Source organism: Petromyzon marinus, chromosome 8 (genome assembly GCF_048934315.1).
Source record: "Petromyzon marinus isolate PM22_M1 ecotype Great Lakes invasive population chromosome 8, UKy_Petmar_22M1.pri1.0, whole genome shotgun sequence".
NCBI classification, from domain to species: domain Eukaryota; kingdom Metazoa; phylum Chordata; class Hyperoartia; order Petromyzontiformes; family Petromyzontidae; genus Petromyzon; species Petromyzon marinus.
The window spans coordinates 18608882-18636477 of record NC_133674.1 but is presented as its reverse complement, the minus strand read 5'-3'; the positions used below and the strand labels follow the sequence as shown (position 1 = coordinate 18636477).

General features: G+C 43.4%; 1 protein-coding gene across 10 annotated transcripts; it reads right to left on the bottom strand.

The window, feature by feature from the left end:
- Positions 1-5: 5 nt before the first annotated feature.
- LOC116940331 (dnaJ homolog subfamily B member 14-like) lies at positions 6-17544 on the bottom strand. 10 transcript variants are annotated; one of them, XR_012941280.1, is made up of 9 exons: positions 16509-17478; positions 13928-14138; positions 12337-12397; positions 11268-11413; positions 9533-9771; positions 8898-9028; positions 7205-7344; positions 1689-4702; positions 6-124 (listed from the first exon to the last, which is right to left on the bottom strand). XR_012941280.1 is itself a non-coding variant. In XM_032950015.2 (8 exons), the coding sequence occupies exons 3-8, from the start codon at positions 14058-14060 to the stop codon at positions 7338-7340; spliced, it is 717 nt and encodes a 238-aa protein (XP_032805906.2). In that variant the 5' UTR covers positions 14061-14138; positions 16263-16451; positions 17111-17478; the 3' UTR covers positions 4807-7337. The 10 variants fall into 10 exon arrangements, 6 of the variants coding, with proteins under 6 accessions (XP_032805906.2, XP_032805908.2, XP_032805902.2 ...); XR_012941281.1 differs by having other exon boundaries at positions 38-124; positions 2470-4702; XR_004402531.2 differs by lacking the exon at positions 1689-4702 and having other exon boundaries at positions 35-124.
- Positions 17545-27596: the final 10052 nt, after the last annotated feature.

The window sequence follows — 27596 nt, the reverse complement described above, 5'->3', positions numbered from 1 at the left end:
CGGTTGTCATAGAGATCCGGTTACCAGAGCAACCGCGCGACTTTATTCGCTGTCGTTCAGCGTGATCCAGAATCAGAATGATCAGAATTCGCATTTGTACTGAAGGAATCCGATGAGCTGTAACCTACAAACAATACAAAAAAACACGATAGGAGTGCGAAGCATAGCAAAAAGTAAACAAATAACTTCAACAAAAAATGAATATACAACTAAAAATAAACTTTTTTTTTTAATTTTACACAGATAAGGCCCACTGAGCTGTGTAGATTATTTTTTTTAGAAGCGACCAAATGAAGGCTCAACAAAGTGGCGTCATCACGTGGACATTTATTGCAGCCAAATAATCTAAACGCGTGATGTTGATTCTAAATGTGGAGGGGAAAAAAAACGTGAGGACCCGGAGAATATCAACGCGACCACGGGCAGAGAGAGACACGAAAACTCCAAATATACAGCGGGGTTGGGATCGAACCCACGAACGTCCTGCATACCAGGCGAGGTAGTTAACATCTCGACTCAGTGAAGAAAAACATAATTGGTGATGCTGCTGCTGCTGCTGCATTGGCAGAGGTGCACAAGCACAAATAATAACAACAACAATAACCTAACGTTCATCATTAGTACTGTGTTCTTAAAAGTAAAAAAAATAGATACATAACAGGCGACGTTTCGGACAATGATCCTTCTTTATAGCTCATGAATGGCCATTTGTATGTACTATGTTTAACTTCTTTCGCGCCATACATAGCCATCCGTGCCAAAGCGGAGCTATGAAGGACCATCGCTCGAAACGTCGCACTATTATAATTTGTCAAAAAATATATATACTTTTCCTTTTAAGGCCACGGTGTAATTGACGAGCGTGTTGCGTTTTTATTTATTATACATTTCACCTCAAAGTATTGTAATGCACACACGGTCACTGTGTGATTGCACTTTGACCACACCGAATGGGTCTCAACATTTGTAAACTCTCCTGTGTCGCCACCGTGTAACCCCAGAGGAGACCTTCGGCACAGAGAACGACTCAAGGCCCGACTCGCACATACTGCAGGCAGGAGGCACCATCACAGCGATGCGAAAACTCCCGATGCAAATCGTTTATAGTTCATAGTTTCATTTATTTTGGTATAGCCCTGTGAGCCATTCGGCTCTTGAATCGGGTGCAACCGCAACAAACAAAAACACGAACAAGAAAAACATCTTAAAGTGACTGTGCATGACTGTGCAAACGGAAAAATCCAGGAATAAAAAAAACATCAAAATATTCCTGAAATAGCACCGTACACCAACGCTGTGTGCAAAAATCCCAGTGGGATGCAAGTCAAATAACAACAACAGCAACAACCACAAGACAACTAAGATTAAGGCCATCAGTCTAACTCCGTACTACAATAAACAAAAACATGGCCAAAACAAAAAAACGTTTTCGAAATCACCAAAATAAAAGCCATAAATGCAATGTAACAGTGATCATAGGGACTGTGACCGAATTTTTAACAATAAACTGCGTAAACAAATTATAACACAAAAATATAGAGCCATATTTTAGACCACTGAATAGCAGTGGCAGCTAGGGGTGTACAACTCCTACAACAAATCGGCTTGCTCAACCAAATAAAAGACAAAGGTCCTCCCGTATAGCCTCAACAGGATGTTGGGGCAAGTGCTGTTAGCGAGTACAGTACCTATGAAGGCCGAACCGGAGGACCCGGAAACAAAAACAACTTGCTCGACCACATTAACACATTCCTGCGAAGGGAGGGAGCTGGTAGGAACGTTGGGTTGCTCGGTCGATGGCCAGGGTCAACGAAGGCGTGGTGCATTCCACAAATATGCCTCCAGATTGTTGTCACCTAATCCTAACCCAAACAACGGCTCTGACAACCAGTACGTGTGTTTATTATTGCAAACGGGGAATTCCCTATCTGTTAAAAAAAACAATTATTTAAAGCTTTCGTGACTGCAGCGATTCATATTCTTGGTTCTTTCGGCTTAGCAATCATTGGAAGGATTTGATAAACCATTTCGGGTCTTAATTGATTGTTCACGCTTACGGTGGCTTTCAGACCGCATCCATTATTTTTCGTCTCCCCCCTCCTCTTTTCCGAACATAGATGGACTCGTCCATCTGAATGACTGTCAAATCTCTCTCCGTGGTGCCAACGTTAAAAAAAACCCCGCCACTTTTTTAAAAATTTTCTTGTTGTGGTTTTCACACCTGATGATGATTGCTTGTGTTGCGGTAGAAACGTCGTGAGAATTTTCTTGTTTTATATTTTTATTATTTTATTGTTTCCCTTCTACGTGACTTTACCGAAAGAACCAAGAATGATGTTAAAATGATGTTTCTTCCTCTGACATTCACACCTGATTGGCTCACAAGTGACGACATCGCATTTATCTCCTCGATTTAAGACCGAAACAGGAGGATTTCTCCACAACTGCCCTCTATTGCCCACCACGTACCTCCACAGCCTTTACCACTCGTTACGCACGGCGGCCACACACCCAAGCACTGTCCAGGTTTCTGAGATCTGCTAATGAGATATGGCACATTCTAGGTGACTGTTTAATAGGCCAGGACAGGTAAATTAACTGCATTGTATCTCTGTTGCAGCCTCCAGCAAGGTGAGGGAAGGGTAGGGGGTGCTCGGGCCCCTCCTCCCTGACACTGTGGGGGCTGCTATCTCCAACTGTGTGCTGCTCTCATATCCATGCCATGGGCTCCGACAGCCAAGCCAAACGGTGTGGCCAGAGTAACTTGATGCACATGCAACGGGCACAGCACCCATGGCGGGTAAACAAACCGGTTTGTTTCCATTTACGGAAGTGAAACGCAAACTTGAGGTTTGATGTGTCAATGCCTTCGCGTTTGTGTACCTGACACAGTGACCCCCTAAAGTGTGAAGCACGGTGATTTCCAATTCTCTTCTTGCATATAGAAATGTTCAGAAGCTAAATGCCAATGTCAGGGTCTGCTAGCCACGAGGGCTTCAGAAGAGATTGGGTGTAGTTTTGATTTAGAAACGTGCGTTTAGAGTATTTGGCTGCTATACATTTCCACTTGATAAGCCACTTCGTTGAAATATAATGTGGCCAAAATGCGCTTCTGAAAAAGTGTGCCTTGCCTGGTAAAATAAAATTAAGTTTCGTTCTAGTTTATTCCTCAAATGAAGGAGCGCAGACTATAATGGTTTACTATATTGTCCATGGTTTAGGTTGCATGGTCACAATCTGTGGCTTGTCTTTTTGTTTTTATGAAGATGTGTGCAATGGCCTGTTGATGTTCTATAGTTGATGGTACCCCAGAGTCTTCGAGGAATGTGAAAGCCAGAAAATGCAATGTCTTGATCACGAATGGTGTTTATTTTCGATATCCGCAGCATTCTTCCGGATCTGGATGAGATTCTAGGATGGTGACAGCACGGTCCGAGAAGGGTGGGTCAGGACTTGAGTCAACGGCGATGTTCATTGCTGAGGTCTTGGTTGATGGGTAGGTTGTTGTTGGCAAGGATACATAAACTCCCTTGCTTTTTGCATGTCTCTGCTGATATTTGGAAGCCAGGGGGTTGGTGTCGTTTTCAGCGTTACGGTTGTGATGTGCATTGCGTTATGTAATCGTATGTCTAGCAGCTTTGTGTATGAGCTCCTGTAACAGGCTTAGAGGGCAGTATTTTGCCACAGAATAGGTCAGTGATCGAGCGTCAGTTCGCAGCTCATCACCTGAAACGTATCAGGTCGTTCCTGCAAGTTTCTGCCGCAGGGCGATTCTTGATTTGGTCTTTTCATGGATCTGTTGCATGTGGGGCCTAAAGTCAGGCTTCTATCCATAACTCATAGATATCTTGGAGTGGAGTCATAGGGCACTGGGCTACCACAGGACACATCAAAGGTGGCATTTGCTGCATGATTGTTCAGGTGGAAGGCACTTGTGGTGGTTTAGGAGGGATTTGGTTTGAGTCTCCAGAAAGGGAAATCTACCTCCAATAACATTAGATTAGCTGTTCTCAGGTGTGTGCCCTTTGCTAGCGGCGATGGTCACCTACGTATATGAACGTGCGAAATGATGTTCATGGTGGCTCGCTTATATATGTTAGTGACGGCGTTAGTACCGAGCCTTGAAAGAGGAAATTTTTCACAATTCTCTTTTGGTTGTGTTTAGCATCGACGTGTACCTTGAGAGTATGGTAGCAGAGCATCGCATAGATTAGGTGTGGCGCCAGGATAAATGCCCACAAAGTTACACCACCTCGTCCAGGCGGTGCTCTCATGCGCAAATTATGTCGGCGATAATATTTTTCCAGTACGCCGAGCGCCGCTATTTTCACTCAGGCGCACACATTTTAGCAGCGTTAAAGGAAAACCGGAAAGTGGCCTAAGGTAGCAGAGAGGCTGTTGATGCTGAAAACCATCTTCCATGAGGGAGGTGAAGGCAACGATCTGCTCGCAGCATTGATGACCGGTTCGACATCCAGCTTGTTTGGGAGCCAGTTGGGGAGGGTTTGATAATGGAGGCAAGTCTGGCAAGCTTGCGGATGGATGATAAGAGGGATATTGGCCCTCTAGATGGACAGCGAAAACCTGTGGCTTTCCCGCTTGCAGAATAACGATGACTTTGGCTTGCTTCCATGCTTTCATGATTTTGCCTGTCCATTGCAAAATTGTGCAATTCCAATGAAGTAACATGGTCCAGCAGGAGCTGGGTACAGGAAAAGTGACAATAGGTTATGAGTACTTGGCAGATTCCTCTAAAACACTCATTCTTCTAATGCAAGTTTACATATGAATAAATTATACGGCTGATACAGTAACATGTTTATTGGGATAGTAAACAGTGGTATAATGATGCATTGATATCGATTCTTAAACTCTTACACATACATGGAAATTCATGTGTAGGAATCAATGTTTCTCAATTCATATATATACATTATTGCTTTGTGTAATAGTTTCACGTGATCCCTTTAGCCACTAAAAATAATCGATTTTGGAATAAAATCTTGGTGATCAATCTCGACAATTCATTGAACTGAATTTCAACAAGCACTTTCATCATCAGTAACAAAAACACATTTGGTTCCATCTGCCTATGGTCCTTTTGAACTCATGTTTTCCAGCAGCATGTATATAAACATCCTCATCAGCTTGCATGTCTGATGGGCAAGCAGCTTCAACGAACACTTTGAGTCCCAATCACTGCAGTCCAGCATTACTTACAACAAATATTGGGAGCTTTGCACCCATGATGCACAGATCAACCTTGAACCCAGAAATACGCTAAGGACCACTGCATTCTGTTCACCTGCTCAAATACTTATGTGATTCGTGGTTTTTTTCTACATTTCTCACATTTTGATTAAACTAAAAAAAATACTCAAGTGTTTCCCCCCCCCCCCCCCAGCTCAATGGAGCATGGGGCCCTCTCTACGTTCTCCATTCCAATGGCGGGGGCCGAACTTTCCATAGGACAACTTCCCTATAGAGGGGTGAAGGGCCGAGTTTAACCCTGAAATGTGATATTAACCTAGCAACCTTCCGAAAATAAGGCACCCACTCTAAATATTCCATTCATTGGCAGCCGCACCATAATTATTATTGAACCATCACCATCATCCATATTCTAGCGATGTGTCTTGCCCAAGGCCAACTCTTGTCTAAACAGTTTGAATTTATCACATCCCTGTGATGGTGTGCAGAGGTCTTGTCCAGCAGGTGATAGGAATTGGCTGATAATGGTAGTAAAAGAGCTCTGTATTTTTTTCTTAAAACAGAATAACACGAATATTTCACAAAACCCACAAGTAAAAAAAGGCTTTTGGATTCGTCGCCTGAGGAGTGTTTTTATACTGAGGCTTACGACGAAAATTGCATCTCTTCTCAATTACTCTTCATGAAACTTATCAACAATTGTAGATATTTATATAGAGTAACGTAATTAATATTTGACTTTTTTATAACATGGCCTCCATCCTTTCCGAATGGCACTTATCCCAACATGGAACTAAGAGGCAGTATTCCACCATTGTAAACAGATTAACCGTCATAACGTACAGTAGTGTAATTTTTTTTAATGTTTCCAACATAACCCATCAAATCGCCGAAAATACTCAAGTATGAGGGTGCCAGGATTTGACCATAGAGTGGATGGGGCAGCACCATCCGCTCAACTGTATAATGACTTCTGATGTCCTTGGGTTCATGCATGGTCAGGCATTTCCATATTGGTGTTTCAAAAATAACACCATATAAATCCGCTGCTGTTCTTTTGTGAGTCTAGATCAGGGTTTTTTAAACGGCAGTCCTCGTAACCCACCACGCTATGTTTTGCCACGTTTACCAATATACTCCTTCCATTCAACTAATTACTCACTCCACGCGGCATGCGCTCGATGCTTGTAAAACTCGTGTCCTATGAGTACTCGAGTTTTGGACACCCTGGATGAGCAAATTATGTTAATTTCAAATTTGTTTGGCAAGCCTTGGTATATATTCTGCCCATAACTTCACCAACTAATACCACACATATCTATGGGCCCATTCTTTGCCAGTATCAAAAATGGTGTTTGAACATTTTAACACCTAAGTTTTGATTTAAAGCTTTCGTGACTGCAGGGATTCATATTCTTGGTTCTTTCGGTAAAATGACTTTACCGAAAGAACCAAGAATATGAATATCTTAACACCTGTTTTATTGGCAGAAAGGGAAACCCCTATTTATATCACACAGCAGTCGAGAATGTTATTCAATTATATAATACAATTATTTTTTTTCAAGCTACTGCAATATACCTTCACAATTACAATGCAGGTCTTGAAAATTGTGAAAATCTTATGTATGCAAAACACAGTTCCTGATAATAATAATAACAAATAATTACCTTAGTAATTCGTGTACACATCTATATAAATATCTATAAAAGCATATGCACATAAAGTGTCGTCGTGTTTTAGATCAAGAGGAAAATTTGTGTTCTTGATATTATGTTTCAGAGTGTTGTGGATAATGTGTTTAGTTGTATTCCAGACTGTCTTATTGCATCATCATGTTCTATATCGTCTGATTTTGTTCCAGATCGTGTGTGTGTGTGTTTGTCACCAGATACTGGGTCTTCTGTCGAGCGTAGTAAAATGAGTAAAGTATTACTAATGTAACTGGAATATTCGTGTTCAATAAAAACGAAGTATTTCTGAGTTTACCCACTCTGGCATGGCGACTTCAGTCACCCAAGTGTGTACTGCAAAGGCTGGTACCACAGATGGGCAGTGTGACACCAGAGTCGACACCACAAGAACGTCATCTTGCTCATCATTCATGAAGGAGATTCTCAACCTCTTCAGAGCCTGCAACGTCATTAGTATGATTAGAGTATCATCAGTCAAACATTGGGAAGTGTATCTATTTGGGCAAGTCTGCCACAACACTTTGTTTTTAAAGCTAACATTTTATAAATCTTCACTTAAAGCTTTCGTGACTGCGGGAATTCACATTCTAGCATCTTTCGGTAAAGTCACGTAGTTAGGTTCTACATGACTTTACCAAAAGACCCAAGAATACTAACATTTTATACGTTTTCATTTCTACACGAATAGCACATGTACTTCCTCGTGCTATACTGTTAAAGCTGCATAGTGAATAACTGAAATGTGTGAAAAGCTGTGAAAACGCATTAGCTTTCCTGTACATGTCTTCCTCCATTTTATTTGTGCTCATGGCTTAATTCAGTTATGCTCCATAGAGTGTGTATAATAAAGCATGCCTTGACGTATAACTTACATTAATCTCAGCCAATTTGTACAGGGAAATTATCAAAGTTCACCACTTTCTGTCATCGATATTAATGCATAGTCATTTTTCAATACAATGCTGCATGAAAGCCTCCCCACACAATGTTGGTCATGGCAGTTATTTGACCGTACTTCACCACACTGGTCAATGTGGGTTAATGAGAAGAAGGCCCGGGGGGGGGGGGTGGTTTGGCTATTACTTGCCGCTAATGTTAGCTGTGGCAGAGAGTCGAACTCACGTGACCAGGTTCACAGGGCAGTATGTGAACGACTGCTTCTCCTCCCAAAACCTTGTAACATCACCATAATTAATCCTAATCAATTCTCCTCAACTGTACAAATATATGTCAATAAGTTCTACCCCTTCTAATAGCTACAACATATTTCTTACCTATGGCTGTCATAGTAAGTCGTATCCTGTATGTATTGTACTGCCCACTAAGTTGTGCAATATCCAGCTCGCTGGGTGACTCAGGAGGCTGATACACTGCCAGTCAGCACTGCAGGGATCCTGGGTTTAAATCTGGGTTTTAGCCGCCTATGATAAAACCAGTTTATAAAGTGTAGAAACTCGGTGGTTTCAGCTCGTGTCAACAATGACTGCAGAAAAAAATATCACCAGTGGTTTCCACCAAAGTTGACTAAATTCCAGCTCTGAGGATTACGTGTTCCTTTTGGCATGCAACTAATATTGTCTATCGGTAAGGCATTTGAGAACAAGTACCACCTTGTGTGGATAAGAGGCAATGGAAGGGACTTCAAAAGTAGTTCTGTAATACTCTTTGGTTCTTTCGGTAAAGTTCACGTAGTTAGAAATAAAATAAAATAAAAAAATCACGACGTTTCGATTGCAACACAAGCAATCTTCATCAGGTGGTAAAACCACAGCAAGTGGGAGAGAGAGCTGCCGTGGCAAGAGGTTATATAGGTAAGAAGGGGGGAGGAGCAAGGGGGGAGAGAGGACGTGAGACTGGGGGGGGGGGAATTGGCGGGGCTGGAAGTAGTTCTGTAATGCCACCTTAAAAAGTACGCTAACATGAAGTGATGTTCCACGGGCTTTCTGTCAAAGTTACAAATACAAATGCCTTCGTCATTATCAATGGCCTCACCGAAATATGTGCATCTTTAGTTTCGGAGACCACTTGTATAAGGATACCTGGTACATCATACTCGCCACCATTACCACCATAAGGCCAACTAATATCCAGTTGAAATCGGCACAAAACTCCTGCACTCGACACTGGCAGAGGGGGAGAGGAGCCAGTAACAATCAGCTTTAACAGCCGTAGTTTACATTCGACTGAGCATGAGACGACATCGTGCAGCACCTCTGCAAAATGTTTTCCAGAGTAATTGACGGAATGACAGTCATATGAACTCGACATGTTCGCTGTAAATACATTTGCGTCATTAATTCTTTGCTTAAGTAACTGACAGCATTTACACTCTAAGCGTTGTAAGATTGTGAAGTTGCAATGCTTAATACACTTGTCAAGATTATGTTGAGTGGACCGGAGTTTAATAACTTTTATGTAAACGTTCTTTATACTGGAGGTACAGAAACGCAGAACAATTATACAATAACATTTCCAAGTACAATTGGACACGTAGGAAACTGATATAGTGATAAGTCACAATGTGAAAATTGTTTTTGTATTGTATAGTGAAAGATGATATGGTGCCACATCCTGTCATTAAGTCACCCAATTTCTTTGCACATCACTACGCTCTACAGCAAACTTACCCTGTCGGTCTTGGCTTCATATTCCCTTTTTGTAAATGAGTAGTACGGCTTGCGTGGGGATGAGTGGCGGTCTCCGTCGCCGTTGCTGGAGCACGTGTGGCGATTCGCGCTGCGTTGGAAGGGGCGGCTGTTTTCGGCGTTGTCGCTGTCGCTGCATCTTGAGTCGAACTTATACCACTCAAGATCGTATCTGCCACGTTTTTCCGGATCCGTGAGCACCTCGTGAGACGCGTTGAGTTCTAGAAAACCATTGCAGGCATGGACAATGTCATTCTGACAGGGCCCTTATCTTCCATTGTGTCTGCAGCATGGAAATGGGCGTGACTTGCAAAGGGTTTAAAGGCACAAAACAGAAAATATGCAAAAAGCTGCTGTGCTGCTTGAGCAAACTATCGCACTCGTAATTAGTTCACAGTTACGTACAGAGGTTTGTCTAACAGATGTGCTCATGCTCAACTTTTGTCTTCCACACCAGTAAGGGATCGTGCTCACGTAATTGTGTAACCGAGTGGCAATGATGTATGATGCCACGTCTTGCTGATTAGACTAAATGAAGTTGAAATCGGTCCGCAGTTTCCATTCTCAAACACATACGGATGTAAACGTCAATATCGAATTCCTCTTGACTAGAGGATTAAACTCGATTTGCTTGAATCAAATTAAGTACACTCTTTTTGTTGCTTAGTTTATTAATGAAAGCACACCTGAGCATGAATCACCATGAATTATTTCCAGGTGTAAGGACAAAAGTGTTTGGATAAAGGCTCAATATAATCAGTGGCTGCGTGGTGTGGGTGGCTGATACCAAGTAAGAGACAGAGCAAGTGGGTAGTGCTAGAGATGCTGGGTTTGAATCATAGCAGATGCCTATGATTACATCAATTTCTTAAGTGTAGGAAGTTGACAGTCGCAGCCAGACCACGAATGATGGCTTAAAAATAACCGTATTATTACATTTGGATTTCCATTTGGAATGTCAGTTCAGGGTTATAGACACTTTGTGTCATTGCCATAACGTGAACCCTCTTTGCAGGCCATAAAGAGAAGTGTGCCCCTAACATGGATACAAAGGCTTTTGAAGTGGCACCAACATTATTTCCGTGGTATCATGTTCCAAGGGCAAATCTGCGACGCTAGGTGTTGCACAGTTGTATGCATATGTTGAAATTATTTCACACCGTGCGTCGCAAACCGTGAAAATCGGAGGTGCAGGGTAAGGACAGTTGGCTGAGAGTTCTGTATTGTAATGTCTAGAGTTCTGTGACAATTTGCCAAGAGCACACGTGAAACGTACAGTTGAGGAGTAATAAACAAATAAGATAATCAATGCGTTGTGATAAATGGATTTAGATTTTTGTGAAAGACAAAGCGAAGCTTATTCATATTCTTAGTTTTTTCGGTAAAGTCACGTTGAAGAGAAACAACAAAATAACAAAATATATATAAAACAATAAAAAATTCTCACGACGTTTCGACCATAACTCAAACGGTCATCATCAGGTGTGAGTTATGGTCGAAACGTCGTGAGAATTTTTTATTGTTTTATATATATTTTGTTATTTTGTTGTTTCTCTTCAACGTGACTTTACCGAAAAAACTAAGAATATGAATTACTGCAGTCACGAAAGCTTTAAATCAAAAGCGAAGCTTGTTTACTTTTGACAAATAATGTTAATCAATGCGTTGTGATAAATGGATTTAGATTTTTGTGAAAGACAAAGCGAAGCTTGTTTACTTTTGAAAGCATCCGCAGCTCCTGGCATATGGTTCTTGTCTGGATGAACTTTCAAAGACTGCAACTTGAATGCCCGTCTGATCTCCTCTGTCGACGCTGCAGACTGGACCTCCAACACTTCATAGTAATTACACGCATTGCATATCCTGTCCATTAGCAGACAACACCGCACAGCAATTTGCAAGTTCAAGCTAAAAGTGCAATTGTTTAGCCACATTAGAACTCAAGGGACTCGGAGAGTTCCATTTCCCAGGGTGACCTGGATCACTAAAATAAAATACTATATTGAAGGAAATATAAATTGGAGATTAAATAACCATACGTGTGTGGAGAGAACACATTCATAATGAACTGACAAGGATTTGGTCTTGATATATAATTAACGTACAGCGTTATGGGATGCAACCAGCTTGAATGACGCTATATAAAATAAAATCATTTTTACAAGTCTGCCTCTCGTTGTAAAATGTGTCTATCTGCATATGGGCCTTCCAGATCCCAACGTTATAAAATAATGTTTTCATCATATAACTCTGTATCTTGCCAATTAACACAATCATGGAGAATCCTCACATGCCATAATGAATGGAGCAGGACCTGTTTTAGCAGTGGCAAAATGAAAAACTGTAACATTTTGGACTGTGAACCACATTTTTTCCGCAACATTTGTTTAAGCATGCAAAGTCTGGGCTGATTTTGACCGTCGGACCTTTTAAACAACTGCTACTGGGGTTGCCAAATGTTTTTGCAAAGACTACTTGACGAAAAACCCGATGCAAACACCAGCGTGTGCTGTGGTGAAAGAACAAGAGTAAAGTAAAACCTTGGATTGCGAGCATAATTCGTTCCGGAAACGTGTTTTAATCCAAAGCACTCGTATATCAGTTGTGATCACGTGACGCTCGGCAGACAAAGCGTATACGTACTACTCGTATTGCAAGACCCTCGCTCGTTTATCAAATTAATATTTATTTAAAAAATTTGCCCGTCTTGCAAAACACTCGCAGACCAAGTTACTCACAATCCAAGGTTTGACTGTAAAACAAAAACGTAAATGTGTGGCCCTCACCTCTCCACGTCCTTCAACATCACTGCGGCTTCTTCATGCTCGTTAACGCGGGCCAGCAGCTCTGCGCGAGAGGTCAACACACGAGGCGTGGAGTTCTCTGGTCTCCGCTCAAATATAAATCGGCCCACTGTACAACGTGCGCTGCCACCAGCAGTCAACTCCATCATCATCATCATCTTTTTCATCATCACTTAATATTGATACCACGCCTTCCACGCAGTACATCACAAAGGCGCCCTGTGGCAGGGGGCACCCGAAGGGAGTTGTCCCTGTGCAGTGCAAAATGAATGCAACACCGGTCCTGCAAGTGGACTTGAGTCTGCCAGGAGGGGGACCATGTTGTTGTCACGTTCTCATTGAGGTAATATGCGTGGCATTGATCAAACTGGGAAGACTTAAACCGCGATGTTTCAAATGACACCATGGAATTGCTAACGTCTACTGTTTAGCAGTATTAACCAGGACGGCCGCTGCCCTTGAATCACAAACGTTCGCAACAAAGTTGCAAATGCGCTGTCACCGCCAGTATCATTACACTTATTTTAGCCTGCATGCCTTTTCTGGTTCATACCTTTTTTTCGTGAGCAAGTGTTAAGAGTTGGTTTATCCTTTCCCTGCATGGATGAAAAACATTAAAGGTGATGGCTAAGATGATGATGAAGATGATGCCAGTGATCGCAATGAAGGTAATAATAATGGACGAGTTAGAATTTTGGCTTAAAACTTTCGTGACTGCAGGAATTCATATTCTATGGTTCTTTCGGTAAAGTCACGTAGATAGAAAATGTAATAAAAATATATAAAAAAATAACAAAAAACTCACGACGTTTCGATCGCAACACAAGCAGTCGTCATGAGGCGGAGAGAAAAAAGGGGGACAAGCCTCTAACTGCAACTGCTTATAAAGGTCTAAATGGGCGCAAGAGCAGTGGAGCGGCGTTGTCCAAGTGTGTCAGCAGCATGTGCGGGGCAGCTAACGTTAATGTAGAAGACAAAGGGGGAGAGAGCAGGGAGAGAGGAGGCAGAGGTAGGGGGAGAGAGAGGGGGTAGAGATAGGGGGAGAGAGAGGGGTAGAGATGGAAATGGACGAGTTTGTAATCACAGAAATTATATCTGTGCATATTTCAGTTTTCACTCAGTCTTCACAGATTTTAATCAAACCTCTTTCCCCCAAATATAAAAGGACCTGTCAAATGTACCGAACGTCTATAAGCAAAATCCTACAGGTACGTAAGAGGATTTACTGGGAAATAGGAATAAATAGGCCTACTCTACACAAATATAAATAAATAAATGCATGTATCACGAACACTGCCTTCAAAACGGTAAAAATAAAAACGATTATAGCCATATTCTCAATCCACTAATGGATGAAGGCCTTCCCTTGCCACGTCAGTTAGGGGGATTTTTTTTACTATTCTTCACCACACTGGGCAGTGAGGGTTGGTGAAGGTGGGGTGGCATCACTGATTCTGATACAACTTAGTTGTGGCCGGGAATCAAACTCGGGCTCCCGTGGTCATGCTGCCTTAAAGAGCCTCCGCTAGTTCGCGATAGATTCTAACGACGGAGGGTGCGTGGTTGCAGTTACCATGATCCTCGTCGCAGGGGTAAAGTTGCTGGGCCTTGTCGAGGAATCTTCTCGCTTGCTTCGTGTCGCCTATACTCAGAGCCGCTCGGGCCTTCTCTCGATAGCTCATTGCTACGTCTCTATTGGCCTCCATAGACCCGAGCAGATCTGTTACCCACTACCGGAAGAGGAGAACAGCTCAACCCGGCTGAACTGGGCCTCTTCCAGTCACCTGCTTGCAAAAGAGCAAAGCCTATTACTCCATCACTGCCATCATCAACATCATCTTTGACAATTACAGTACTCCACTGCAACTGAATGACTCCCCACCTGCCATCTGCCGCGATATTGCAGCGCTATCCGAGATGGGGAAAAAAAAAACCAGAAGCAACACCGACCTTCCCATCCACCAACACCTGAACAACCAAACACAAAAGCGGTTAAAATCATTGCCGGCTATTCTGGGAAACAAGCGGCCAATATCCATGCAGCTGGTACCAACCCATGATCAGCATTTACGGAATGGCAACGTAAAAAATCGACACTTCATAAACAATTCTAGATTTGAAGCTTTCGTGACTGCAAGGATCCATACTCTTTGGTTCTATTCGGTAAAGTCACGTAGGTAAAAAATAAAACAACAAAAATCACGACGTTTCGGCCACAACACAAGCGGCCTTCATCAGGTGAAGGGACGAGACTGTCTCGAGGACAGCGCTGGAGTGAAACACAGCCAAGCTCAGAGGTGAAGGGACCAGAGACAGTCTGGTCCCTTCACCTGATAAAGGCCGCTTGTGTTGTGGCCGAAACGTCGTGATTTTTGTTGTTTTATTTTTTGACCTACGTGACTTTACCGAATAGAACCAAAGAGTATACTTCATAAACATCCTAACAGCATTGGCCCTTGGCTTCGACCTCCGTTCGAGAATCCACGCAGGAGAGACAGGCGATGCGGCCACCTCTTTCACAAGTGGCAGATAAGGGATGCCCCCAAGTGCGACTGTGGCCACGAGTCCCAGACGGTGGAACGTATCGCATTGACCTGCCCATGAAGGTCTGTTGCGGTAGGAGAGAGCAAAACTAGACATTCCATTGTAAGCTTTTCCCATAATACAAAAGAAGAGCATCCCCATTATCGTCGACAATTACAGTACGACAGTCATCATCTATTACAATGACAAAGCACTGAAGATGTGGATACAGATACCTAGTAACTGTATTCCTGCAATGCCGCACCTTAACTTTTAAATATAATAAATTGTGGTGAACTTGTATTCGTTCAGTCATCTATTACATTACAAGTGGAATTTAAGCACCACAAAAATCCTTCCGATAGCGAGCCACATTAATATCTAGCAGTACTGCGGAAAATATCCAAGGTGTGTTACAGAAAAGTAAAGAACCTCTTTCCGTTGACCCCAAGTGCTACGTTTACTGGGTATATTTTCATTATCATCACAAAACTCAGGACACTTTAAGAAGCTCAACTCACCACAACAGTTGAAAGGATGGCGATTGTGAATGGCAGTGATCCGGTTGACACTCACAGAGTGAATGATACATTCGTTGCAAGTCGTCTGGCACACCGACAAGGCATCATTACTGACTACGAGTTGTAAGCGATTGGACGGAACCTTAAGTGCCCTCCCTCAAAGCGGCGTTCTTCATTGCAACTGCCGCGGGTCATCCACCCGGCGCGGTCATTCGTGCGGTAAACAAAAAACTTAAGAGGCAACAACAAAAAACCCCATCTAGATGGTGCTGTCAAACTCCAGCACGTGGCGGCCCTCACACCGATGTTGTCATATCGGCGAAAATTGAGTGAAGAGCACACTGGGTTCAAGCCTCTCCAACTAAACAGGCGACCCGGAGCGTAACAATGATACACGTGTGCCGTCAAATAGCACGCGCTAATCCTGCCATTTGGGATGTGATAAGTGTCTCAATGAAATCAGAATATTCATTTATACTCTTTGGTTCTTTCGGTAAAGCCACGTAGGTATAAATAAAAATAAAATAAACTTAATCAAATCACAACGTTTCGGATTTGATTAACTTTATTTTTATTTCTACCTACGTGACTTCACCGAAAGAACCAAAAAGTATGGATCATTGCAGTCACGAAAACTTCAAATCTATAATTAATATTCATTTATACTGGAAGAATCCGATGAGCTGTAAGGCTCTTGTTTCACAGGTCAGACGGTTACAACAAATACAACAACAAAACCACGATAGGAGCGCGATGTGCAGGAAAGGTAACCACGTCACTTCAAAACTACGTACTGTATACAAATGAAACTAAACGACTTTTTGTTTAACTTCCCATGTAAGGCCCACCGAGTCGAGCTATTACCTTATTGTTCACAAGCGGACCCGGCCACGAACGAACCATTTGCTCATCAGGTGGCTTCTCATGTTGATATATTTTTTTAAATAATTTACGAGTCGACGGACAGCTGTTCCATCGAACGATGCACTACGTGTACTGTGTTGATCACATCTCGTTGACGTTGCGGCGAACCGGAATAGCGGCGTCTAGTGCCTGGCGGAATGAACGCAGAACGAAAGCGACGATACTTACACACACAAACACACGCACCGTGTTAGCTGTTATTATTATGATGACAATCAGCCCTTTGTCAATCCACTGCTGGATGAAGTTCCTCCTCCTCCTGCTGCTGCTGCTGCACGCCGTGTCAGCTCTGCCGTTGTTTATCCATACTTCAAGCATTGCGGGTGTTTCGTGAACGGAGGGCCCAGACAAGACGCGATTACCGTGCGTTATACCCGCGCGTTATAGCCGCGCGTTATACCAGTGTGTTATACCCGTGTGTTATACCCGTGTGTTATAGCAGTGCGTTATAGCCGTGTGTTATAGATGTGTGTTATAGCCGCGCGTTATAGCCGTGCGTTATACCCGTGTGTTATACTCGTGCGTTTAGCCGCGCGTTATAGCCGTGTGTTATAGCCATGTGTTATAGATGTGTGTTATAGCCGCGCGTTATACCAGTGTGTTATACCCGTGTGTTATAGTCGTGTGTTATAGCTGTGTTATAGCCGTGTGTTATAGCCGCGCGTTATAGCTGTGTGTTATAGCCGTGTGTTATAGATGTGTGTTATAGCCGCGTGTTATAGCCGCGCGTGGGTGAGCGGGGATCGAAACGGGATGGTGCCCGGTTCGGGTCGCGGTGCGCTCCCCACCACGGCCGCCGTTGGACGCATCCGTAGCTCCGTGTCGCACGCACGAGTAGCGGCACCCCCACCCCCTGTTTACAACTACTTCACGAACGAAACGAGCGACTTCGACGGCGGATTCGGCACGACAGCTCAACGGAGCGCGCGTCGGGGAAGCGGGGGGGGGAGGCCCAGCCTCACATCCTCCGTGTCCCGACGCGGAAGTTGAAGGCGCCACGTCGGTGCCACTCGCAACCCGCCCCCCGTGTAGCCTGCAACAGACTGTAGGGGCAAGTGCTGTTAGCGAGTAGCAGCAGCACCTGTGAAGGCCGGCACGGTAACACGAGGGTGGTGGGGTGGCCAGCAACCACGCCCGATCGCCTTTGTCTCCCCCAGTGGCGATGTTTTTACACACCGCACCAGGTATTCATTTGAGGCTGAGTCGACCCAAGAGAGGCCCCGGACCAGTTCAGATAATCGTCACTGGTGTTGGTGGCCGTGAGATAAACACACGCGATTGGGGTGGAGGGGAGCACCTGCAGACATGTGGGCGCAAGAGATACATGTGCAAATATGCTGTGTTTGGGTTTAATACAGAGGTGGAGAACCTTTTTTTCTGCCAAGGGCCATTTGGATATGTATAACATCATTCGCGGACCATACAAACATTTAATTAACTCATCCCTAATGCGATGGCTGGAACTGCTTCTCTTTTGCGAGGCGTGTGATGTTAGCTGGTATTGACGATGTTGTCGCTACTCGCAACTGCTTTTGCAGGTTTGCTCCTGGATTTATTGACTTCCGAGTCCCATCTGCGGTTCGCCACCCCTGGTTTTAATAGATCACTACAGAGGGGAAGTGTTGAGAGGTGACCGGGGACGGGTATTCCAGAAACGTACAGCAGCAACGAGAAAATACTTTTTTTTTAACCAAAGTTTTAGCCAATGGAATGTTTAGTTGGAACAAGGAGGCACTTCTGAGGCTACGGGACGGAGTTAGAGGAACCAAGTGGTCCTCTGGAACAGTGGTTCTCAACCGGGGGTACGTGGCAATGTCCCAGGAGCTACTGAGGTCATTTATAAATGCGTGAAAATTATATCACCCATGAGAGTCATTGGTGAATAATTATGTATGAATCTGCCAAGATAAAATAACACGAAGGCCTTTGCGACCAATATCCATAATAGAGGTTTTTTTTTGTGTTAGATCGCGGAAATATATAAATGTGTCGTTAAAACCCGCCACCACCCGACACAGCCAAGTAGTAAGGGTTGTCACGTAAATAGAACAACATGCCACGTGGCGCAAGAGCGCAGAAGCGTGGTCACCACGTCTACGCCTCTATATAAAGAACGCAACAGTGAGACTCCTCCACAAATCTGGCTGTCGCCTGATGAAGCTAGTTGTAATTACTGGTGAAACGTCGTACTCAGATTGTAAATGTTGTGGCTTGGCTCTCCAACACACCGGTGTGCTGTACTAGTGACGAATTGGCCACGTTCTGTTTACGTGACAACCCTTACTAGTTGGCTGTGTCGGGTGGTGGCGGGTTTAACGACACATTTATATATTTACGCGATCTAACCCAAAACAACCCTCTATTATGAACTACGATTAAGTTTGAATCGATATGGTAACATAGAACGATATAAACTACTTTTATAAACTCACTGATCATACACAATGCGGTTTCCAAGAGTAACCATTGAGCACGTGGAGTGCGTCCGTTGAATTTTAGTTGTATTTGCTTGCAGTCACTAGCTAGTTAGGATCCCTTACAAAATGGACAATTTATTAAAATATTGATGTTCATTATTCATACATTTATTTCTCTGAACCATGTTGGGTCAGGCAATTGGGGGGGGGGGGGGGGGGTATTCGGTTGTAACTAAATTCAACAAGGGGATTACAGTAGCCAAATAAGTTTGAGAACCACTGCTGTAGATAATCTGCCTGGCAAAGGGCTGTGAACTCTTAATGAAGTACTTGTATGCATCAGGCCGCAACCATCATCTCCGAAATGTAACAAAAATATATATTCTTGAATCGAATCAACATCCGAAATCTTGCCAGTAAAATCGTCGCGAAAGTGCCTTGAATCGTTATTAAACAAGGTATTTGCGTGAGATGATGGCAGGTGGCCGAAAACAATGACGGAGTAGCAGCACAGGAATGGAACGCGCGCAAATGTAGCGATAAAATCAATTCACGTGCAGGCGCCGGATGGGTTGTTGTATCACAGTGTGTCTGTACGTTGCACTTCTTTCGCACCGTACGTAGCTAAACGTGCTAATCGGAGGCGGCTTTGGGAGGATCGTCTCCCATCGGTGGCTTGAGCTCGGAGTGAGAGCGATGATTTTTTTTCTTCTGCTAAACAGTCCGCTAGAGGGCACCATCGCTCAACACCACGGCCTGCAAACGTCTCTTCGAATTCTGGGCTGATGCGGCAGAGGGTGCAGGTAACCCCCCCATTCGAGGTCTGTTTGGTCATTACCCACATGCGCTGGATGAGAAACCTTTAAATGCAGTACAGTATATTGTATATATCTGCTACGGTGGTCAAAGCCGAACAATCCAAGGGGTAGCTGATCACAGCCACGTTCCTGTCTCTGTAGCAACAACAATCACACACTTAAATTTCGATTTAAAGCTTTTGTGACTGCAAGGATTCATCTTCTTTGGTTCTTTCGGGAAAGTCACGCAGAATGAGAATAAAATAATAAAATAACAAAATAAAATAACACAATAAAATTCTCACGACGTTTCGGCCACAACATGAAGGCCACTTGTGTTGTGGCCAAAACGTCGTGAGAATTTTATTGTGTTATTTTATTTTATTAATTTATTATTTTATTCTCATTCTGCGCAACTTTACCGAAAGAACCAAAGAAGAATCACACACTTGACTGACATCCAATTAGTACGGTTTGTCACGTAAACGAAGCATGCCAAATTCGTTACGAGTACAGCACACCGGTGTGTTGGAGAGTCAACGACGTTTCGCCGGCAATTACAACTAGCATCATCAGGCGAAGCCAGAGTTGTGGAGAAATCTTCCTGTTTCGGTCTTAAATAGAGGGGGTGAATGTGATGTCGTCACTTATGAGTCAATCAGGTGCGAAGTCCAGATGAGATTGGTGGTGGGGGGGGGGGTAAATGTATACATATTAATTACCATGCCAATCAAGAATTGCAACGACTGCATTTATGCAAGGTCGGCAAAGACGTTTGCACAACGGCTATGGGCAGTGCACGTAATAAACAGAGCTCCTAAGACACCTTTGTCGAATTCACCGATCATCTCAGACGGCTGTATTGTCAATCCACTGCTGGATGAGTGCCCTCCCCACAACAGCTGTTGCAATTCTTGATTGGCATTGTCATTTATATCTATACATTAACCCCCCCCAACCACCAATCTCATCTGGCCTCGCACCTGATTGACTCACAAGTGACGACATCACATTCACCCCCTCTATTTAAGACCGAAGCAGAACACATCGACGTAAGGAATGATGGATCGAGACTCGTGGCGGAATGGCAGCCGAAAGAGAGACCGTAACACGAGAGGGAGGACCGCCTTCCTCCAGCAGTGGATAAAGCTTGGCTCGTGACGATGGTGATCAAATAAAGCTGCCCCAAAGGCGCTTTGCAATCTCAACATATGACATGGACTTCAAGCTTTTGGTTTATTGAAAACGATATAATAGAAGGGAAATGGGTACTGTCGTTACAGTGGTTTGTAAACGGCACTATAACGTTAGTTGCTTAAGTCTTATTGGTGGACAAAATAAATCTAAATCAGTACTCTTACTCCCACCTTGCACCAAACACAAATTGACCAGCGTGGTGAAGTACGACCAACCAACAACGGCCGTGTTTGACACGGAATGGGAATCCAGCGGTAGATTGACCAAGGTCTGCAAATTATTGTTCACCATTGGATTTATAACAACTCATAAAATGACATTTAAGCGCTTTCGAAGTTGTTGAAAAACAATGATGAGCGCTTCAGTTCCACTTCGGGTTGGAGAGTGAGTTGCATATTTGACGTCAACACAAAATAAAGAACTTGCTGTTCGAACGTTCTCGATATTCCAGTTGAACGTCTAGAAAATGATCATCTATTATTAATTACATTTTTTGAAAAAATCTGTGGAACCAACATTACGAACGGGAACACAGGCACAAGCCAATTCCCCCGCCCCCCCCCACACACAAAAGAGTATAACCCCTACCAATAATTATATTTACTGTACTGTCAGATAAATAAAAGTGTGAATCCAATTGCGTACGAAATCACTGTACGGCAAGTCAGTGTGATATGTTTCATTGGTGTTGGCAAGTCTTGCACTTCGTATAGTCAAGAAATATAAACCAGAGTGATAAACGATTATTTACACACTGCTGGAAAAAGCCATTCGCCAGATTGTGTCGGTCATGTTAGTTATAACTTCACAACGCTGGTTGTTGCGGCATGTTGTAGAGGAGGCAAATACCTGGACACCATCGGCACTGCCGTTGGCCGTGACCGGGAATCAAGCTCGGGTCGCCGTGTCCATAACAACCACTGCCCCACGACTGATACAAAGATTTATTCACACAATTTAAATCGGCATTACCGGTCCATTTCTGTTGTTGCTCGTTATATTAACTTGCGCACACTATTTCGTTTCACGGGATTTGATTTGTCTTGTAGAATGTTGGCGTTTTCCATTGTCTCCCGAAAATAAATTAGTGCCGTGGACGCCTCTAATCCAGTGCTTTAAAGGGAATGTTCACAAACCCCACGGGGCTACAAGGTGCTCAGGAGAGGCCAGGCAACAGTGCAAGTGGGTTCGTGTACCTGTGTGTGTGGACCTCTGACCGTTAGCTCCTCGTATGATTGGTGGGTTATCTCCGGGCACAATTACTTTGGTTTCGCTCCTACGTGAAGCAAAACGCCTGTCGCATTGGACATGGACAAATGCACCATTGCAGGACACTCCTGAAAGATAATCAAGAGACTCCGTAAGAATATCCTTAATAATTACATCGCCTTATTGTTATTTGTGTGGAATGGTGGCGCAAGAGTTACCGCCCTTCGCTACGAGCCCAGTCACCCGTGTGTGATTCCGGACCATGGTTAACACCAGTGGCGAGTGATATCTGAACTGTTTCTGAGTTCATGGCCTCCGCCAGCCCGCACTGACTAACGTGGTGAAGTATGGTTAACCTGCCCCCATGCCTGACACTGTGAGAATTTTGATTTAAAGCTTTCGTGACTGCAGGAATTCATATTCTGGGTTCTTTCGGTAAAGTCATGTTGAAGGGAAATAATAAAATTAGAAAAATCAAACATAATAAAATAAAATTCTCACGACGTTTCGGCCACAACGCAAGCAGCCGTCCTCAGGTGAAGAACAGAGCTGCCGGACTGTTCCGACAGATCTTGCGTTGTGGCCGAAACGTCGTAAGAATTTTTATTTTATTGTTTTATTTTTATTTTATTTTTTCCCTTCTACATGACTTTACCTAAAGAACCAAGAATGACACTGGGAGGTTGAATGACAAATTGAAGTATAAAAAAATAACTATTGTAAATGAGAACCATTCTCTCACAGGGCTTCCACAATGGTTCAATATACAGTACATTAAAGCACTTGCGTCTACACATCTCTGTCTTAAATAAAACACTTAACCTCAACGGGCTCTCTAAAAAAAGCTATTTTTATATTAGCAGGCAAGGCCCACTGAGCTACACAGCTCTTTTTCAGAAGCGGCCTGGCTATCACAAATGATTGCTCAGCCAAGTGGCTTATCACGTGGAAATGTAGAGCAGCCAAACACCATGAACGCGTGTTGATTCTAAATGTGGAGTGAAAAACCGCGGGACCCGGAGAAAAATCCACGCGACCATGGGGAGAACATGCAAACTCCAACCCGTTCACGCGTCAATTATTCACAACCAATTGACCTGTCGAACCCCGTGAACTCTGGCGCAACACTCGACCGTCGGCATTGCAGGCAGCCGGCAACACTACGAAAAATGTTGAGCGGAACTGCCCATGCCAAGGCGCTCGAAGTATAATTTGTATGTGTGCGCGTATGTGTGTGTGTTATATATTGGGGAGCGGTAGTGTAGCGGTTAGCGCGCTACACTACGAACCCGGCGACCCGAGTTCGGTTCACGCTCAGGTCAATCAACAGATATTGGTAGTATGTTGCTATCGACCGCCTAGTGGGAAGGATGTTGAAGCTGCATCTGCATTGAGAGAGCTGTTTGGAGGCCTCCCTAAAGGTGAAATAGTTTTAGTGGGTGATCTAAATTGGAATTGGCTAAACCCGCCGGCCGTGGCCACAAATTTTGCAGATGAATTTAATCTGTTTCAATTAATAAATGTCCCCACAAGACCCAACCTAAAAAATCCGGGACAGTCATCTCTGCTTGACAACCTATTGACAAATGCCCCTCACAATTTCACACTGACTGGTGTTCTGGGTAATAACCTAAGTGATCACTCCTTCATTTTTGGGGTGAGATCATCAGCCAGACCCAAAGCCCCCCCTAAATTGGTTTAGAAGCACTCTATGAGACACTTCAGCACTCAGGCATTTACTAATGATGTGCTTCACTTGGATATTGACAAGGTCTGTGATATCCCCAACCTGACTACGGTTTGGGAGACCTTCAGGTACACATATCTCCAAATTCTTAACAAACATGCTCCGTTGGTTAGATTTTAAACTAAAGGCAACCGCCCACCATGGTTTGATGCTTTGATTACAAAGCTCATGAAAACTAGGGACAAGGTTTGGGCGTGTGCTCAGAAAAGTAATTTGGTCAATGACTGGCTAGAATACAGGATTTTAAGGAATAGATGCGCCAAAAAAATACGGCATGCAAAAAATGCCTACTTTTCCTCCACTCTCCTGGAATCACATGGAAATGCCAGGATTTTCTGGAAAACAATCAAATGTATCGAAAAGGCATCCAAAACAGAAAATCTGCCCATTGAGCTTAACCGAAATGGGGAATATTATTCAGATCCCAAAAAAATAGTTGACAATTTTAACCTTCATTTTTCTGAAGCTGGTAATCTTTCTGATAATGTATTGGGAGTCACCCCTGCTCATGCAAATTCCTACACCCCTGTCCAAACATTAAACGAATTTAGTTTCCAGCCAATCCACGAAAGTAATGTTCTGAAACAACTGTCCTACCTCAAAGGGTTCTCCTATACCGGAGCAAATAGTATTCCCGTCTTTGCTCTACTAAGTGTTGGTCACCTAATATACAAACCTATAGCCCATATTTTCAACCTGTCCATCAAAGAAGCATCAGTTCCTCTAGAATGGAAACATTCATATGTCCGTCCACTTCACAAAGGGGGCCCTAAAGATGATCCAAATAACTACCGACTTATCTCAATTTTGTCCCCGTTGATGAATATTTATTAAAAATTATTGACCTACCAAATTAGCAGTTTCCTGTCCACCAACAATATTCTACATCTAAAACAATCTGGGTTCCGAAAAAAATACAGCACCACATCTGCTACATTAGACTCTCTGAATCACATTTACAGTAGCCTTGATAATAAGCAGTACTCTGCCTGTCTTTTTATAGACTTGTCCAAAGCTTTTGATACAGTAGACCACAACACCCTGCTTAGTAAACTAAGTTGCCTCGGTTTTTCCGAAAACGCAGTAAAATGGTTACAAAATTACCTCTATTCTCGCACCCAAACTGTATTCACAGATGGTTAGAGGTCAAACAGTGTTAAGATAACAAAAGGGGTTCCACAGGGTCCCATTCTCGGCCCCTCTTGTTCTCTCTTTATGTCAATGACTTGGGCACTGACCTGGATCATTCCAGGGTAAATCTTTTTGCAGATGACACGATACTAATAACTGCTGACCGCTCTCCGGATGACGTGCTTGCTAAGCTACAGGGTGATTTCAACAAACTACAACATCAGCTAGTTGTTCTTAAACTAGTCCTGAATACCTCCAAAACCAAGGTGCTATGCTTCTCACCAGGACTAAAGCAGGAAGTTATTTTTCCCCAATTACATCCCTTATATAATTATCAAATAGAGCAAGTCAAGATTTATAAGTATCTTGGGGTCATCCTGGATTCAAAACTGAATTTTGAAGATCACATTGATTGTATTGATAAAAAGACAAAAATAAAAATTGGTTTTCTGTATCGACACAAGCACTTCTTCCCCCCAATGTTCCGTTTGGAATTGATAAAAGCTACCATACTGCCTCTACTTGACTACTGTGACATCGTGTATAAATCAGCCCCAAGTACTGTACTGAAGAAACTTGATTACATCTATCACTCGGCCTTAAGATTTACATTGAACTGCCCATATAGGACTCACCACTGTGATCTCTACATTGGGTCAAACTTAATAACTCTTAATGTTCGACGGCTTGTTCACCAGATCTTATTTATTCAAGATGTACTTACAAAAAAATCCGCAGACTACCTGCTGGATCTCCTCTCTATTTCAAAGGACAAATTTGACCTCAGGTCTTCGCTCATTTACCAGCTTCACATTCACTATTGCAGTACAAAAACTGGAGGAAGGGCCTTTGCTATTGATGCCCCCAGGGTCTGGAATGCTATTGCCAATAAACTGCAACTTGAATCGCTACCAATGAGATCTTCTCTCAAAACTGCTCTAGAGGGGTTGTACACCCCTAGCTGCCACTGCTATTCATTGGCGTAAAATAAAATAAAATGTTTCGCTCCGGATGACGCTGCAAAGTATTATCTGTATTTTTATTTAGCGTGCTGATCTTAAAGGTGCATTGAAAAAATTGATACTCCGACTGATGCTTCTGTTGTTGTGGAGTAACTCATGCAGCCAGCTATGGCTCTAGGATTTGGTGTTACGTGTTATTTATGTAGTTTATTGTAAAAATTCGGTCTGTACCTATGATCACGGTTACGTTGCAATTATGGCTTTATTTTTTGGTGATTTCGAAAAAAAATTGGTTTGGACATGTTTGTTTTGTTGTAGTACGGAGTTAGACTGATGGCCTTAATCTAAGTTTTCTTGTGGTTGTTGTTGTTTGACTTGCATCCCACTGGGATTTTTTCACACAGCGTTGGTGTATGGTGCTATTTCAGGAATATTTTTGCTGTTTTTTTCATGGATTTTCTGTTTGCACAGTCACATAGTCACTTTAAGATGTTTTCTTGTTCGTGTTTGTTTTTTTTGTTTGTTGCGGTTGCACCCGATTCAAGAGCCGAATGGCTCACAGTGCTATACCAAAATAAATAAATAAATTGAAATACAATTAACACCATTGAGGATTTTCGAAGCCGGTCCTGGGCCACCCCTAAGTCAACTCAGCCTCAAATGAGTACCTGGCGCGGTGTGTAAACATCGCTCCTGGGGAGGCAAAGGCGCCTGGGCGTAGTTGCTCGCCACCCACCCCCTCGTGTGCCACAGCGCCGGCCTTCATAGGTGCTCGCTAACAGCACTTGTCCCGACAGCCTCTTAAGGCCACACGAGGCCTCTTTGCCTTTGTCACAATCGGGAGGCGTGGCAAACGGGGGCGTTTTCCCGTTGCGGCGGCTCTCATTGGCCGATTCCTGCCACGGCAACAAGTGAGTCACCGTCAGCTGCCCCACGTGGAGCGAGAGGGAGGACAGGTCTCAGAGTTCAGTTTCAGTTTATTTTCAGTTTTTATTTATTTATTTGGTATAGCCCTGTGAGCCATTCGGCTCTTGAATCGGGTGCAACCACAACAAACAAAAACACGAACAAGAAAAACATCTTAAAGTGACTTATGTGACTGTACAAACAGAAAATCCATGGAAAAAACAGCAAAACATTCCTGAAGAAAAACACCGTACACTAACGGTATGCAAAAAATCCCAGTGGAATGCAAGTCAAACAACAACAACCACAGAAAAACTTAGATTAAGGCCATCAGTCTAACTCCGTACTACAACAAAACAAACATGTCCAAACCAAAAAACTTTTCGAAATCACCAAAAAATAAAGCCATAATTGCAACGTAACAGTGATCACAGGGACTGTGACCGAATTTTTACAATAAACTACATAAATAACATGTAACACCAAATCCTAGAGCCATAGCTGGCTGCATGAGTTACTCCACAGCAACAGAAGCATCCGTCGGAGTATCAAATTCTTCAATGCACCTTTAAGATCAGCACGCTAAATCAAAATACAGTTAAAATACAGAGGGCGCTTGGCACGGTACAGAACGGGCATGGGTTGTCGAGCGACTTGGCAAGCACTGCTCCCTCCTCCGTATTGGCCCCGACGTGCACTGGAGGGAGTTTGCTTGGTTGGCGTGAACCCCGGTGCACGAACTTAAATGCCACCACCCCCCCTCCCACCTCCTCAACCACCCCACCATCATCGGAAGGTGCGCGAGGCATCGGACCCACCCCCAAGCAGCTCAGGGGGGGGGCCTTAGATTTAAATAAAATGCTCTCAAGATAAGTTAAACATTACGAGACGATTAACACAAGGCAACG

What these genes read in the sequence shown, in the direction of transcription:
- LOC116940331 (XM_032950011.2), bottom strand. Translation starts at nt 14,060, where the DNA reads ATGGAGGCCAATAGAGACGTAGCAATGAGCTATCGAGAGAAGGCCCGA. An exon ending in AGCTGCGGATGCTTTCAAAA is followed by an intron (nt 9,772 to 11,267) that starts GTAAACAAGCTT and finishes ATGGTTTTCTAG; the next exon opens with AACTCAACGCGTCTCACGAG. An exon ending in ATGAAGCCAAGACCGACAGG is followed by an intron (nt 9,029 to 9,532) that starts GTAAGTTTGCTG and finishes CCCCTCTGCCAG; the next exon opens with TGTCGAGTGCAGGAGTTTTG.